The sequence below is a fragment of the Muntiacus reevesi genome, chromosome 3 (assembly GCF_963930625.1).
Source record: "Muntiacus reevesi chromosome 3, mMunRee1.1, whole genome shotgun sequence".
Classification (NCBI taxonomy): Eukaryota; Metazoa; Chordata; class Mammalia; order Artiodactyla; family Cervidae; genus Muntiacus; species Muntiacus reevesi.
The window spans coordinates 226516397-226531338 of record NC_089251.1 but is presented as its reverse complement, the minus strand read 5'-3'; the positions used below and the strand labels follow the sequence as shown (position 1 = coordinate 226531338).

General features: G+C 40.7%; 1 protein-coding gene across 1 annotated transcript; it reads left to right on the top strand.

Annotated features, from left to right (window-relative positions):
* Nucleotides 1–4551: 4551 nt before the first annotated feature.
* RBM43 (RNA binding motif protein 43) lies at nt 4552–14129 on the top strand. The gene is made up of 4 exons (XM_065927844.1): nt 4552–4659; nt 10939–11146; nt 12020–12108; nt 12906–14129. The coding sequence occupies exons 1-4, from the start codon at nt 4657–4659 to the stop codon at nt 13635–13637; spliced, it is 1032 nt and encodes a 343-aa protein (XP_065783916.1). The 5' UTR covers nt 4552–4656; the 3' UTR covers nt 13638–14129.
* The last annotated feature ends 813 nt before the right edge of the window (nt 14130–14942 follow it).

Genomic DNA, 14942 nt, shown 5'->3' with positions numbered 1-14942 from the left:
GATATGTTGAGGATCTTAAATTATGGCTTTTAAGTTAACTTTTAAGGATCTTAACTTATGGCTACAATTGCTTTCTGGAAAGGTAGGCATCAGTCTATACTTGTATAAATTGAGCAGCAAAGGACTATCCCACTGCTGCATTTCAGCACTGACTGCTACACCTTTAAAAATAATTTTCTTTCTATCCTATCTTTGGAAATCTTTACAGTGAATACCACATCTTATGAAGATAAGTAATTATCAAGATACAGGTGACATATGTAGCAATAGGCTTTGTTTTTGTTTTTCTGGTATCACAGATTAAAAACATTCAGAAAAATGTCAATTTGATTTTACTTAAGCTGTGAGACAGAAAAAAGTGTAGTGAGACAGGAGGCTTTCTAACTGGGCCTATAATAGGTTAAACGTTTTTCTTTTGGATGTAGTTTTAGTAATAAACTGCCAGAACTATTTTGGCAACATTTGGAGTCATGCTTCCTCAGAGACAGTCTGGCACAGTGGGGGAGAAACAGGTTTTCCTTAAGCCTCTTAGGGTGCCTAGCTGGATATGGAAATTACATGGATAAAGACAGATTAATAGAAGAAAAGTATACACATTTATCTAATATCAGTTTTATGTGGCATGGGAACCTTCATAAGGAAATTAAGACCAGAAGAAATGGTTACACCTGAGTGTCTGTCTCCTTGCTAGAGTTGAAGAGTGATGTTGTAGAACGAGGACAATGATAGGATACAGATTATCAGCTAAGTGTGCTTCCCCACTGGCTCAGCAGTAAAGAATCTGCGTGCCAGTGTAGGAGACAAGGGTTCGATCCCTGGGTGGGGAAGATCCCTTAGAGAAGGAATGGCAACCCACTCCAGTATTCTTGCCTGGAAAATCCCATGAACAGAGGAGCCTGGCAGGCTAAGTCCATGGGGTCATAAAGAGTCAGACAGGACTTAGCGAATAAACAACAACATCAGTTAAGTGTAGTAAAAGGAGTGGAGATTAGTGAAGCCTATTCACTCAGATTCCTCTTTGTGTCTCTCTGTCTTTGGAGATCAGGATGTTCCTTTCCCATGGGTACGGGGAGAGCACCTCTCACATGAGGATTTTATGACCTGCTTCAGGAGAAGTTCAGAAAGTCCTTCTAGTACCTCCCATTTCCTTCAGCTTGAAATATTCAATATGCCAAGCAGTCATTTTGCAGGGTAGTGTATGCAGAATGCTATAAGCACATACATGTTGGAATAGTTGGCACATACGATGTTAAGGGTCAGTCTAGGCCAGGTTTGATTCCACAGGTGAGTTAGCCCTGCATTATTGACTCTGTTCTGAGATCTCTCATTATTCCCTGGAGAGGAAGGATCCCAATTTGGATTATGGTGTTCATGTCCATCTACAATTAATCTTTGTTTCCACCTCCAGCCCAAGGCACTGCTTTTCTACGTTCTCTCTTCACATATTTGTCTTTTCTGGTTAAGTGTGGCATTATGCGTCTAGTTTTTTTATACTTAGCAGGATTTTTTTGAGCTTCATCCTTGTTATAGCATGTATCAGTATTTCATTCCTTTTTATTTCCAAGCAGTATTACCTTGTGTGTGTATATATATATATCTCAACATAATGCATTTTATTTATCTATTAAACAATTGATGGCCATTTGGGTTATTTCTGCTTCTTGGCTATTATGTATAATGTTATGAATTTTTGCTTATAAGTGTTTGCTTGCATGTTTTCATTTCTCTTGGGGGATTATTCAGGAGTGAATTTTCTTGGTCACATGGTAAATTTATGCTTAACTTTTGAAAAATTGATCAACTATATTAAAAGATGGCTGTAACATTTTACTTCCCCACCAGCAATGCACGAGAGTTCTCACTTCTCCACATTCTTGACATTTGCTGTTGTCTTTTTGATTACAATCAGTATGGAGTGATATTTCACTGTTTTAATTTGCGTTTCTTTAATGACTAATGATGTTGAGCACATTTTCATGTGCATACTAGCCATTCATGTATCTTCTTTGACAAAAATGTCTATTCAATTTTTGTCCGTTTTAAAGTAGGTTGTCTTATTTTTGAGTTGTAAGAGTTCTTTGTGTATTCTGAACACAAATCCCTTACCAGATGTGTGATTTCCAGATATTTTCATGGGGTTCTTTTATTCTAGTGGCTTGGATATATTAGTCAGAGTATGCTAGGTGATACTGCTGAAAAAAATTTCAGCGGTTTTAAATATCAAAGTTATTTCATAATCATGTAAATTTTGTTTTGGGCTCAGGCAGCTGTGTTCTATGTGTTGGCTTACATGTTCCTTTCAATACATGCTTCTATGAGCACCAAGGCAAAGACAGCATTGGAAACTCTTGGGCTAAAGCAGTGAAATTCTCCCATCCAAATATGAGACATATCAATTCTCCTTACATTTCTTGGCTGAATGAATCATATGACCATATCTACCATCAAAGGGAGAAGGCCAGTCCCTCCACAAATTGAATCGAGGAAAAATGGAATATTGGTGAGCAGTGCTACTGTTAGGGATACCATTGAGCAAAACTGCCCACCCTGGCCAGGCCTGATAGTAAGCCCTTGCTTGAGTTATCTTAACTAACAAGCTACTACCCACCGGAAGAATTCAGGAAAGGACAAAAGGAGAGAGGAGATGCCAGCCCATATGTCCTACCAACCTCCCAGAATCCTTCTTGCTGGATTTCATCTTGGCTGAGCAATGAACAGCACACCGGGGAGGACCCTGAGTCAGAATGATTGGCCAGAGAGCCTGGAAACTAATCCCATCACCATAAAACCTGACACTGTCAGCCACATGGCGGAGCAGTTCTCCAGGATTCCCTTACCCTCTCGCTCTCCACCCCATTGCCCCTTCCCAATAAAATCTCTTGTTCTGTCAGCACGTGTGTCTCCTCGGACAGTTCATTTCTGAGTGTTAGACAAAAGCCCACTCTCCTGCCCTGAAGGGGTCCCCCTTCCTACTACCCTACTATGTATTGTGTTGGTGCAGGTGACAGGTTAAGAAAAAAGAAACAAAGGTATGAAGATACTTTTAGAAACAGGTGAGTGCTATTAAGATGGAATAATAACTGGGGGGACAAATTCGGACTCAATGATCAGAGTCTCTCTGAAGAGGGCTCACTGGAGCTAAGGCTCCAAAGAAAGTGAGGCAGTTAAGTGAATATCAGGGAGGAGCCGATGAGGCCAAGAGGCAGAAGCAGGGCCGGGGAAACCCCCCGTGGTGGGGACGTAAATCTTATTCAAAGTGCAATGGAAAAACAGTGAAGGGTTTGAACAGTGATCAAAGCTGATGTACATTTAAAAAATATCTTACTGGGTGTGGTATCCAGAATGAATTGAAGGGGAACTAGGCCGAAAGGCTGGGTTGATTTGGGTGGTAGAAATAAAGTTGGAGAGAGTGTGCAGTTAATGGAATGTACTAACCAAGCTAGGAAAAGAGGGATTAAGGAAGACAAGTGAGTCTTGAATTGAAGCTCCTTGGTGGGTGCTAGTGCAGTTTACCAAGAAGGAAGAATGGGAGAAAGTTCTCACTAAATTTTACATGCTTATCAGACATTAGAGTGGGCTTTTAAGTGTAGGGATCTGAATATAAAATATAAATTAGGGAATTACACATAGATTTACTTCATTGTTTTAAAATCTTCATAGCCATAGGCCTGGCTCACTAAATGTGCCATTGGCCATATAATAAATAGTTATATTCTTGGTTAAACTGGGTGGATTCCAGAGTCTGAAAAAAAAATTGTATTACAAGCAATGCACAGTTAAAATTTCTGTCCAATATCTTAGTTATTCTTGTGTACTGTAACTTTAGTTCAGTTCTGAAAATGGAGTTGCTAATTCTAAGGATATATGCATTTTTTCTTTTTTTTGCACTTTACATTTTTGAGAGGGGCCAAAATCCTTAGAAATGTTTATACCTTGTCTAGGCTTGCAACAACACTGATGCTTCCCCACATTGGGCAACAATGGGTATTACCAACACTTTAAAATTTTTGCCAATCTAATCCTCAGAGAAAGGGATCCTGTTCTGATTTCAGCTTGCATTTCTTAGTCGTGGAATTGGATTTCTGCATACTAGTCAGCCACCTGCTTTTCTTACTCATGCTCTCTTTGACTCTGAAGCTATGCATATAGATTCCCTGTGTCCCAATAGGTGTCTGGCTGAGGCTGAGCACAGGGTGGACAGGGTGGTGAGCTCTTTTTTGGCAGGGACAGTGAGCCGTCCATCCTGTGCCCTTCGCACCTGGCTACTGGCCCTGGGTAGGTAACGAGAGGAGAAACAAGCGTGGCGTGGGGAGAACAGGGCTAGGGAGATAATAAGGGCGTAAAGAAGGATCATCAGATTCTACTGCGCGCAGGACACAGCCCCGGGGAAAATCCCCGCACTCCCGCCGGGGAATCCTCTGGCCGCTCTCCAGCTAGATTTCAAAAGTTGCAAAACTACCGGGGGCGTCCTGACAGCCGCTGTCCCAAGTCCGGGCTCCCCGCCCGAGGGCCCCAGGCCGCAGAACCGCGGGGTGGGGTGGAGGGGCGGTCTCCAAGAGAGCGGGAACAGAAAACCGAAACCAAAACCTGCCCGCCAGCCCAGGCTCCCCCAGCTCTGGGCCCCGCCGGCCGCCAAAGGCGAGTCTCTCCTCCGCCATGGCAAGTTGCTTTTGTTTTGGGTTTTGCAGGGCGGAGTGGTCCCCGTGCCGTCATCCGGTCCCCCAAGATCCGGAGGACGGGCGTGAGTGAGGGGTGACCGGGGGAGGCGCGAGGAGGGCCCCAGAGGCACACCCAGCCCAGCCTGTCCGCACCTGCCCGGGGGCAGTTCGGCGCGCTCCTGAAATTGACCGCAGCTGGGCGGCCAGCTCCGAAGGCGCGCATCGCCGCGGCCGCCTCGCCCACTCGGTGCCCGGCCGGCCGGGACACAGCCGTTTGGTCCAGGGGCGGCCGTGTTAGGGCTAACTGTTGTCCTCCCACGTTTTGGGAAACAGGAGCGGAGAAAATTGCCCAGAAATGGAGGCCACCGTTTCCCTTTGTTAAAGGGCCAGCCAGAAGGGTTGGAGCCAAGGACACAAGTTGGGAAAGCAGCCTGGTGTCTTAGCGGGAATTCCTTTCTCTTGTGGCCTTAGTTCTTTCTCTAGACACAAAGGGCTTTGTGTTGTCACCGTCTCTGATGCCTCGCAAGAACTGTTAGCAAATTTAAGATTTTAGCCTTCCGTGTTCTTTCCATCGGGTGGGGAAAATCCCCTGGAGGAGGCCATGGCAACCACTCCAGTATTCTCGCCGGGGAAATCCCGTAGACAGAAAGGAGCCTGGAGGTCTGCAGTCCAGGGGGGTCCCACAGAGCGAGACAAACCTGAGCGACCAAGCAGGCGGGCGCTTTTTTCCATCAAGCGCCTGAAAACAGTGGCAGGGCCCTTCCCTTTCAGGTGAGAAACGCCAAAGCAGTTGTGAGTTTCAAGTGTGATTTTGTTTACCGGGGGCGGTAAAGGCAACATGAATGAAACCAATTTTAAGAAAAGGAATGTAAGTCAACAAAGTGGATAAATTTAATTATCTCAGCCTAGTGCTTTCCTTACAAAAATAAATTCAGTTTTTCTTTATATCTCTTTGCTTTCTGATAGGATGGTCAAAAGTCTCTTAAAACGTATCACTGATACAGGGAAAATGCCATCACCTTGATACCTCCTGCTCAGAATGTTGCTCTTCAAAAAAACTGTATCTCCATGTGATAACTATTGAAAGCGCTATCTCTAAGACCTCTCTTTTTCTTCTTAATGTTGGATGAAAGAGATGAATAGCCGTCTGTTGATTTCAAAGATAAATTTTAGACATTTGAATAAAGAAATATAACACTAGTATTGCTGAAGATAGTGGCGAGGAAGTAAGATTCTGTGAATTTAAATTGATTGAAAGTTTTTCTTTGATATTGATGAAGGACAAAAAGGATGCTTATTCATTAGCCACTTTGACCACGGACTGTTAGAGCCAGATGCATAGTGAGTCAAGACAAATCATAGTGAAACAAGATTCCCTGAATGTCTGAATAGTCTGTCATTTCTTTTTTTCCCTCTTCTAGAACTATTTTGAGATAATTACATCTTACACTTGGGGCTAGGATGGAGGAACACATTTTTATATTTTTACTGTCTCCTATGCAATCTAGTTGTCCCCAAGTATTTTAAGAAACTGTTTTGTTCCATTGAAAGTACCTACGATAACAAAGATTCAGTTATGAATTTCCCTTTTAGGAAACACGAAGGACCTTTGCTTTCTTTGTCTCAACAGAAGCTATTTGCATCCTCCACTCCACTCTGTCCCTTTGTTTTGCTGTGAACTCTTTTTACATTTTTAATTAAATTTGACCATTAATTAAAATTTGACCTCAGCCGTCAAGGTCTCTTTCATGAAGCCTACTTTGACTGCTTTAGCCAGCATTAATCTTGCTTCCTAATTCTGAATGGCTTCTATTGTGTGTTTTAGCATTTTCTTGTGAATGGTCTTGTATCCTTCTCACATTTTGGGGTGTTGGTCTGTTCTTCTTGTAAAGAAGAAGACCTTCCTTTTTTTGTGCCTACCAAGCACCGCTAAAATGATTTATATATGTGTCTGCCTCCTCCTCACCCATGAGGGAGGTCCCCTTTGTGTGTGTGTTGGTAATCCTAAAGCCTATCCAGGTGTCCCACATATAATAAATGTTCAGTAAATTTTTATGTTTGTGGTGGAACAATATCAGGGTAAGGGGTGTTTTATATCTTGCGTGTGTCATCTTTGGTACCCAGCATATTGCCAGGGACAGAGCACATGCTTAGTTAATACTGTATTAGCTAATTGATCAACTGATTGACAAGATATTATGTATTCTAAGAAATGCAGGTACATTTTTGCCACCCTATTTTAATAACTACCAGCTTAAATATCAAAGGAGATACTGAGAGATCAGTTATCATTGACTTTAGTCATTTCCTATTGAATTCCTGTTGTGATAAATGAGGATTTCACTGAAGTGAACTCTGACTTTTCCCCTCTTCCAAGTTTGGAAGTTTTAATAGTATTTTAAATTCCCCTATGGACTATTTTTGTTTCTTTCATAATACACTTAGATTTTGATAGTATTTACATGATTTTCTGTAATATAAGTATAGAGTTTTCTTTTTTTCTCAACTTCTGTTAGTTTTGCCTTTATTCTTCTATTGATAGGGTTGAATGATTCCATTTTATTCTGTAATCATATTTAAGTCTTCGGTAATTTTGAAGATTTTTACAGAATTCATCTAAAAGTTTATGAGAGTGTTCATATTATTATGCAAACAGTAAATATTGTTTACAGCAGGGTCTAATAGAGTCTGTATTACGTTTTCTCCTTTTGGTCCTATGTCATGTGTATTTTTCCTTTTTCCAGTTACAAAAAAATATTCCTAACAGCTGTGTCAAATAGAGTCTTTATTTGTAGTCTGTAATTTATTCCAAACATGTTATGCTTTAATTTTCTGATGATCTTTGGGCTTGGGCTTTTTCAAATACCAGAAAGGGTGGGAGGGGTGTTTGCCCATACTAGCAGGTCAGATTCTCCCTAGAATGTTCATTTAGTTTTGTCTTGCTGCTAGCTTTTCAACTAATCATTCTGGTTTTGGTCCTTTTTTTAATTTCTGAGGTTCTGCCAAGAAGGTTGTCCCCTTTCCATTGCAGCCCCCACTTCTTTACTCTGGGTTTCCCCTGTCATATCCTTCCACATACTTTTATGTCTTTCCAATCTTCAAGAAATTTGTTGGAATCTCTCCTGTGCTGCTGATTGCTCCCCTTAACTGGATTTATTCTCTTTTTATTCTATTTTCATCTTCATTTTAATGTACTCTTGGGATAGGACATTGTATGTGTGCTTAGACTGTTTTCTTTATCGGGGAGGTCAGAAGCAGTTTGCCTATTGCCAGTAAAGTCTGACTGAGTTTACAGAGTCCTCTGAACTGAAAACCAAACCATCTTTGTGATTGATCAACCATGACTTGGACCCGTGAGAAATCCTGTCCTCCTTGGGGATAATTTAGGAATAGATTATATCTGAGCTCTGGTATGATCAGGCTGGACTACATATACAGCATTGGGAGAAGTTTATAGGTCCATTTCCCTAAATGAGCGGGGGAATAAATGAAAACATTAGTATAAGAAGTTAACAGAGAGTGTATTATAATCATGGGCTTCCCAGGTGGAAGTGAGAGATAGATTTAGGGGACTAGATCTGATAGACAGAGTGCCTGATGAACTATGGACAGAGATTCGTGACATTGTACAGGAGACAGGGATCAAGACCGTCCCAAGAAAAAGAAATGCAAAAAAGCAAAATGACTGTTTGAGGAGGCCTTACAAATAGCTGTGAAAAGAAGAGATGCGAAAAGCAAAGGAGAAAAGAAAAGATATACCCATTTGAATGCAGAGTTCCAGAGAATAGCAAGGTGAGATAAGAAAGCCTTCCTCAGTGATCAATGCAAAGAAAAAGAAGAAAACAACAGAATGGGGAAGACTAGAGATCTCTTCAAGAAAATTAGGGAAACCAAGGGAACATTTCATGCAAAGATGAGCTCAATAAAGGACAGAAATGGTATGGACATAACAGAAGAAGAAGATATTAAAAAGAGGTGGCAAGAACACACAGAAGAACTATACAAAAAGATCTTCACAACCCAGATAACCACGATGGTGTGATCACTGACCTGGAGCCAGACATCCTGGAATGTGAAGTCAAGTGGGCCTAGGAAGCATCACTGCGAACAAAGCTAGTGGAGGTGATGAAATTCCAGTTGAGCTATTTCAAATCCTGGAAGATGATGCTGTGAAAGTGCTGCACTCAATATGTCAGCAAATTTGGACAAAAATCAGCAGTGGCCACAGGACTGGAAAAGTTCAGTTTTTATTCCAGTCCAAAGAAAGGCAATGCCAAAGAATGCTCAAACTACTGCACAATTGCACTCATCTCACACGCTAGTAAAGTAATGCTCAAAATTCTCCAAGCCAGGCTTCAGCAATACATGAACCGTGAACTTCAGATGTTCAAGCTGGTTTTAGAAAAAGCAGAGGAACCAGAGATCAAATTGCCAACATCTGTTGGATCACCGAAAAAGCAAGAGAGTTCCAGAAAAACATCTATTTCTGCTTTACTGACTATGCCAAAGCCTTTGACTGTGTGGATCACAATAAACTGTGGAAAATTCTGAAAGAGATGGGAATACCATCTCTGACCTGCCTGACCTGCCTCTTGAGAAACCTGTATGCAGGTCAGGCAGCAACAGTTAGAAATGCACCTGGAACAACAGACTGGTTCCAAATAGGAAAAGGAGTACGTCAAGCCTGTATATTGTCACCCTGCTTATTTAACTTATATACAGAGTACATCATGAGAAACGCTGGGCTGGAAGTAGCACAAGCTGGAATCAAGATTGCTGGGAAAAATATCAATAACCTCAGATATGCAGATGACACCACCTTATGGCAGAAAGTGAAGAAGAACTAAAGAGCCTCTTGATGAAAGTGAAAGAGGAGAGTGAAAAAGTTGCCTTAAAGCTCAACATTCAGAAAACTAAGATCATGGCATCCGGTCCCATCACTTCATGGCAAATAGATGGGGAAACAGTGGAAACAGTGGCTGACTTTTTGGGCTCCAAACAGTGGCTGATTTTTTTGGGCTCCAAAATCACCACAGATGGTGATTGCAGCCATGAAATGAAAAGACGCTTGCTCCTTGGAAGGAAAGTTATGACCAACCTAGATAGCATATTAAAAAGCAGAGACATTACTTTGTCAACAAAGGTCTGTCTAGTCAAGGCTATGGTTTTTCCAGTAGTCATGTATGGATGTGAGAGTTGGACTATGAAGAAAGCTGAGTGCCGAAGAATTGATGCTTTTGAACTGTGGTGTTGGAGAAGACTCTTGACATTCCCTTGGACTGCAAGGAGATCCAACCAGTCCATCCTAAAGGAGATCAGTCCTGGGTGTTCATTGGAATGACTGATAATGAAGCTGAAACTCTAATACTTTGACAACCTGATGTGAAGAACTGACTCACTAGCAAAGACCCTGATGTTGGGAAAGTTTGAGGGCTGGAGGAGAAGGGGACGACAGAGGATGAGATGGTTGGATGGCATCACCGACTCAATGGACATGAGTTTGGGTAAACTCAGGGTGTTGGTGATGGACAGGGAGTCCTGGTGTGCTGTAGTTCATGGGATCGCAAAGAGTCAGACACGACTGAGCGACTGAACTGAACTGAACTGAACAGAGAGTGAGTTCAGGGAAAGATCTATTTGCAGCTGATCCTCTGTGCCCAGGGTTCCATGGTCTGCAATAGCGTGTGCTCTCAGCGGTTGGGTTGTATCTCAGATGTGTGCTGAAAGGTAGGATTTACTCCACTGCAGTCCCAATATTATTGCTAGGGTTTCATTCATTTATTTTTTTCTCTAGTTTTGACCAAGAAAAAGAAAAAAAAAGAAAGAGAGAGAATGTATTTCTTATTGTCTTATGTACTTTCAACTTTACATTCAAGAAGATACACAGTCAACTCCAAACTACCACATTTTGTGATTAGCTTGAGTTTTAAAAAAAAATTTGATTTAGAAAACTCTCCCTTAATTTTTTCCTTTGTGATTACAATAATTTTGGGGTCTTTCTAACATCTGAAAAATATTAATCAATGTTTTCCATTTCTTAAAAAAAAGAGTTTACTTTTTACATTTTAACTCTCAAATTTATATAGCATTTATGCTGGTATATGGTGTGAGGCCAGGCTCCTATCCTTGATATTTTTCTTTTCAGGCATCTGATCGGTTCCAAGAGGGCCTTTATTAAATAAAGGCAATTAAATAAAACAGCCTTTCCAACTGGTGTGTAATATTGCCTATATTAAGTAGAATCATATACTTAAAAATTGTCCTATTGTTTCTTTCACAGGCATCAGTTTTGAATGTTAAGGAATCCAAAGCTTCTGAAAGAACAATTGTAGTTGCTGGTCTTCCAATTGGTCTTAATGACCGGTTACTGACCACATTAGTGAAGATTCACTTTGAAGATACTGACAATGGGGGTGGAATTGTTGAAGATGTGACATATCCAACAAGAACTAAGGGAGCTGCATATGTAACATTCAAAGAGAAAACAGGTATTTCCAAATCAAATTTTTATAACCTTAGAAATACTTCTGGAATGAAATTAAAAATTGAACTTCAGTAGACCAATTCATGAGGTGGTTGGATAACATCACCAACTTGATGGACATGAGTCTGAGCAAACTCTGTGAGATAGTGAAGGACAGGGAAGTCTGGTGTGCTGCAGTTCATGGAGTCACAAAGAGAAGGACACAGCTTAGTGACTAAACAATAGCAGCAACAAGAACAACAACAAAAAAATAATTCATGGGGTTGGTAAAGTTTAAATTTAAAAAGTAGTAATTCTATTCTTGAATATAAAAGTGGCACGATAGTGCATTAGGAAGACTATATGGACTGGGGAGATATGGCTTGGATCTGAGGTCACATTGAGCCATTCTCTTCCTGGCCTATACCTGACATAGGTGAGAAAGTTGGGTCTGTGGAGCTGTTCACCCCTTTAGCCTCATGGATGGTGCATGTCAATGCCTTGAGAGAAGGGGGAGGGAAGGACAATTAGTGAAGGAGACTGACCAGGTCAGCCAGTGAATCAGGAAAACCAGCTGGGATAGTGTGATACCCTGGATTCAGAAAGGTGAAGTCTCCTCATGACCATAATTAACGGAGTGGTGGGGGATTTACTTTTAGGTGTTATGTATGTAACATACATAACATACCTGTGTTTTATATATATATATGTATGTATGTATGTATAAATTTTAATATGTTAAACTAGAAGGAAAAAGGATTTAAATGCTGAATTTAGAGGAAAAGCGGAAAAAAATCTTAGGTATTTTAAAAGAACTGAACATCTCTATTACTATTAATTAAAATAATTATTACTGTATTGTGCCACAAACCTTTCTGATGGCCCCTCTTCCACTTAGTTGCAGAGAATGTCGTCAGAAAAAAGAAGCACTGTCTAGCAGACATGGTTGGATATGCTCAACTCACAGTCTCCCATTTCAGTGAAAAGGTAGGTGTGATGGCTGCAGGCATGCCGATCGTCTAGATCCCATGTTTTCTGGCAAGTGTCTCCTACATGGGAGGCCAAAGCACCCTCACCCTATGACTTCTAGAAAAGAAAGTGCAAGCTCCTTAACGTGGGTCAGTGTTAAAGGCCAAACCTGTGTCCTGAAAGATTTTTGGTTATTGCTTGTTCTGTTTTCCTGTTTTTCTATGATGCTCTTGATACTTTTAAAGTGACAGTGAACTCTTATACTGTCATGGATGATGTCTGGCATCTACCTAAAGACTTATTTTGTGGGGTGAAAAACCAATTTGGATGAACATTAAAAAGGAGCTTTGAAGACACAAGTAAGGAGGAAATAAGAGGAAAATAAAATTCAAAGCACTGATTTAAAACTTTATTCTGTAACAAAGGTAGGGTTCTCTGCAACCATCCAATGAACTTCTCACGAGGAGGGAGGGCTCTCTCCAGGGACCCTATCCACGGAGCACCACTGGAACAGTTTATCTGTGCGTTCTGCTTAAAACTCTGATTCAAAAAAATATTCTGCCTCTAAATAATATTTAATCAACTCTATCTGGGGGAATCCAGTGAGGAGCTGTGAACCCCAAAATCAAACACTGTGACCTTGATAGGTTGTGGGGCCCCTTTAATGGACAGCTATGGGGTAAGAAGCCAAACTGTGAGGCTTTGGAGGCCTGGCTAGGGCTGCTGCTGGGCAGACAGAAAGTGGCAAAACAAGAATGTATTTATGCAATCTTTCCCCTAGGTGGTGCTGTTTTAACTTCTCTATTTAATTTTAGGTCTTCAGCTCTGTAATGGCTGTCCTTGATCTTTCTATTTTTCGGAGTCAAATCCGTCTAGAAAGTCTGGTAATGGACCTGAAAAGCGAAATCCCAACGTTATGCTTAAGTCCTTTGGACGCCAATGGAAGAATCTCCGTTCAAGGAACATTTCTGGCTATTGAGAAGCTCAAAGAATTTTTGCTATTAAAAGCAAGTTTTCTTTTAGAAAAAAATAGGAGTAGACAGAGCCCCAGGGGAAGTACACGGAGAAGTAGTCACTCTTTAAAGCCACCCAGGTCGTTGACACCTGAGACTACGAAAAAAGGAGAAAGTCTTGTTCTTGACACAGACACTTTCCTTTACCTGAAAAAGAAGAGAGAAGTTTATGAAAGCACACTGAGAAAATTTCATGTTCTATGTCAAGAGACAGTGGATGGTGAAGTTACCACACTTTGTATAAAGAATGCTCAAGGTGGTTCTCAGCCAAACAATGAAAAACAGGTAAAAGAGTTCATTGAGAAATATTCACATGCTCTTCACTTTGAGCTTAGAAAGGAGACATTTATTTTAGAAGGAAAGGAAGATAAAGAGAAAAAAAATATTAAGTTGGCATGTGAGCAGCTAAGTTCAAGTTACCCTCAGGTTCTGGTTAATTTCTATAAGACGCACATTGATGTTATAGGACCTCCTTCTGACACATACTTGTTTAAAAAAGACGTCATGGAATTCATAAGGCAAAAAGTTAGGTAATAAAATCCTCAGCAGTAGTAACAAGAAGGGCTGACTGATTCCTTCCCTTACTGAGCAGTGGTGATGTCATGCGTGATGCCCGCATTACACACATTATCTCATTTAGGTTTTTTTTGGGCAGTATCGCACAGCTTATGGGATCTTAGTTCCCCAACCAGGGATCAAACCTGGGCCCCCTGCAGTGGAAGCGCCGAGTCCTAACCACTGAACTGCCAGGGGACTCCCTACCTCATTTAATTCTTGTGACCATCTTTCGCCATAGGCATTGCCATTCTCATGCTACAGGAGAAGAGACTAGGATTTGGGAAGGTAAAAACCTTTGTCTGAAGTTATGTAGCTGTCCATCAGTAAGAGTTAAACCCAAAGATAATATCTAAGGTATAAAACTTAAAAAACTCACTAAATTTTGAGGAAGCCTCACTTTTTCTGCAACCCCAAATTCTTAGGAAAAAAATAGCCTTCAGTGAACTCAAACTGGGGCTCTGTGACAACCTCGAGGGGTGGGAGGTGGGAGGGAGGTTCAAGAGGGAGGGAGCATGTATATACCTGTGGCTGATTCATGTTGATGTATGGCAGAAACCAACATAATATTGTAAAGCAATTATCCTTCAATTAAAAATAAATTTTAAATAGAGCCTTCATTCTAACATATAAGAAGTTTGAATGATTATTATTATGCCATTGACTATTTATACATTTATAAAGTTATATAAGCTTAACATTTATAAAGTTTAGGTTTACTACAAATAGAATTAAAATGTTAGCAAAACTTGCCTGAGAAGCTACTTAGATGGTAATTATTTCTGATGCAGGTAGTCAGTACTTGACTAAATCCCATATTGGTATAAGGCTACTGGACATACAGGACATTTTTCCTGCCGCTTACTTAGCCTGAGTGCTTATATAAAATGTTGGTTCTCTTGTTGAAATTATGTAGTGTCTATTTTATAATTGTAAAAGTAATAGCATTACAGCAATAGGATCGTGGACGATGGGAATAATAGCAAACACTTACTTGCTAGGCATAAGTTTAAGTGCATTGCATATCTTTACTCATTCAGTCCTGACAGGAACCCTGTGAGGTAGGAGCTGTCTTTGTCCCCCTTTCTCAGATGAGGAAACTGGTGCCTATTGACATAATGTAACTTGCCCATACTCTTGGTTAGTGAACCATTCTTCTGATTGCTACTTAAACAATTGAGAAATGTTTCCTTAAAGATGACAGATTGCTACTTAAACAATTGAGAAATGTTTCCTTAAAGGTGACAGAAGGATTTGAAAGCTTTTTACTGAAGAAGGGAAGTA

Excerpts from the sequence above, each read along its gene's own strand:
- RBM43 (XM_065927844.1), top strand. Across the intron at positions 11,147-12,019 it reads AACATTCAAAGAGAAAACAG|TTGCAGAGAATGTCGTCAGA; the intron begins GTATTTCCAAAT and ends TCTTCCACTTAG. Across the intron at positions 12,109-12,905 it reads TCTCCCATTTCAGTGAAAAG|GTCTTCAGCTCTGTAATGGC; the intron begins GTAGGTGTGATG and ends ATTTAATTTTAG.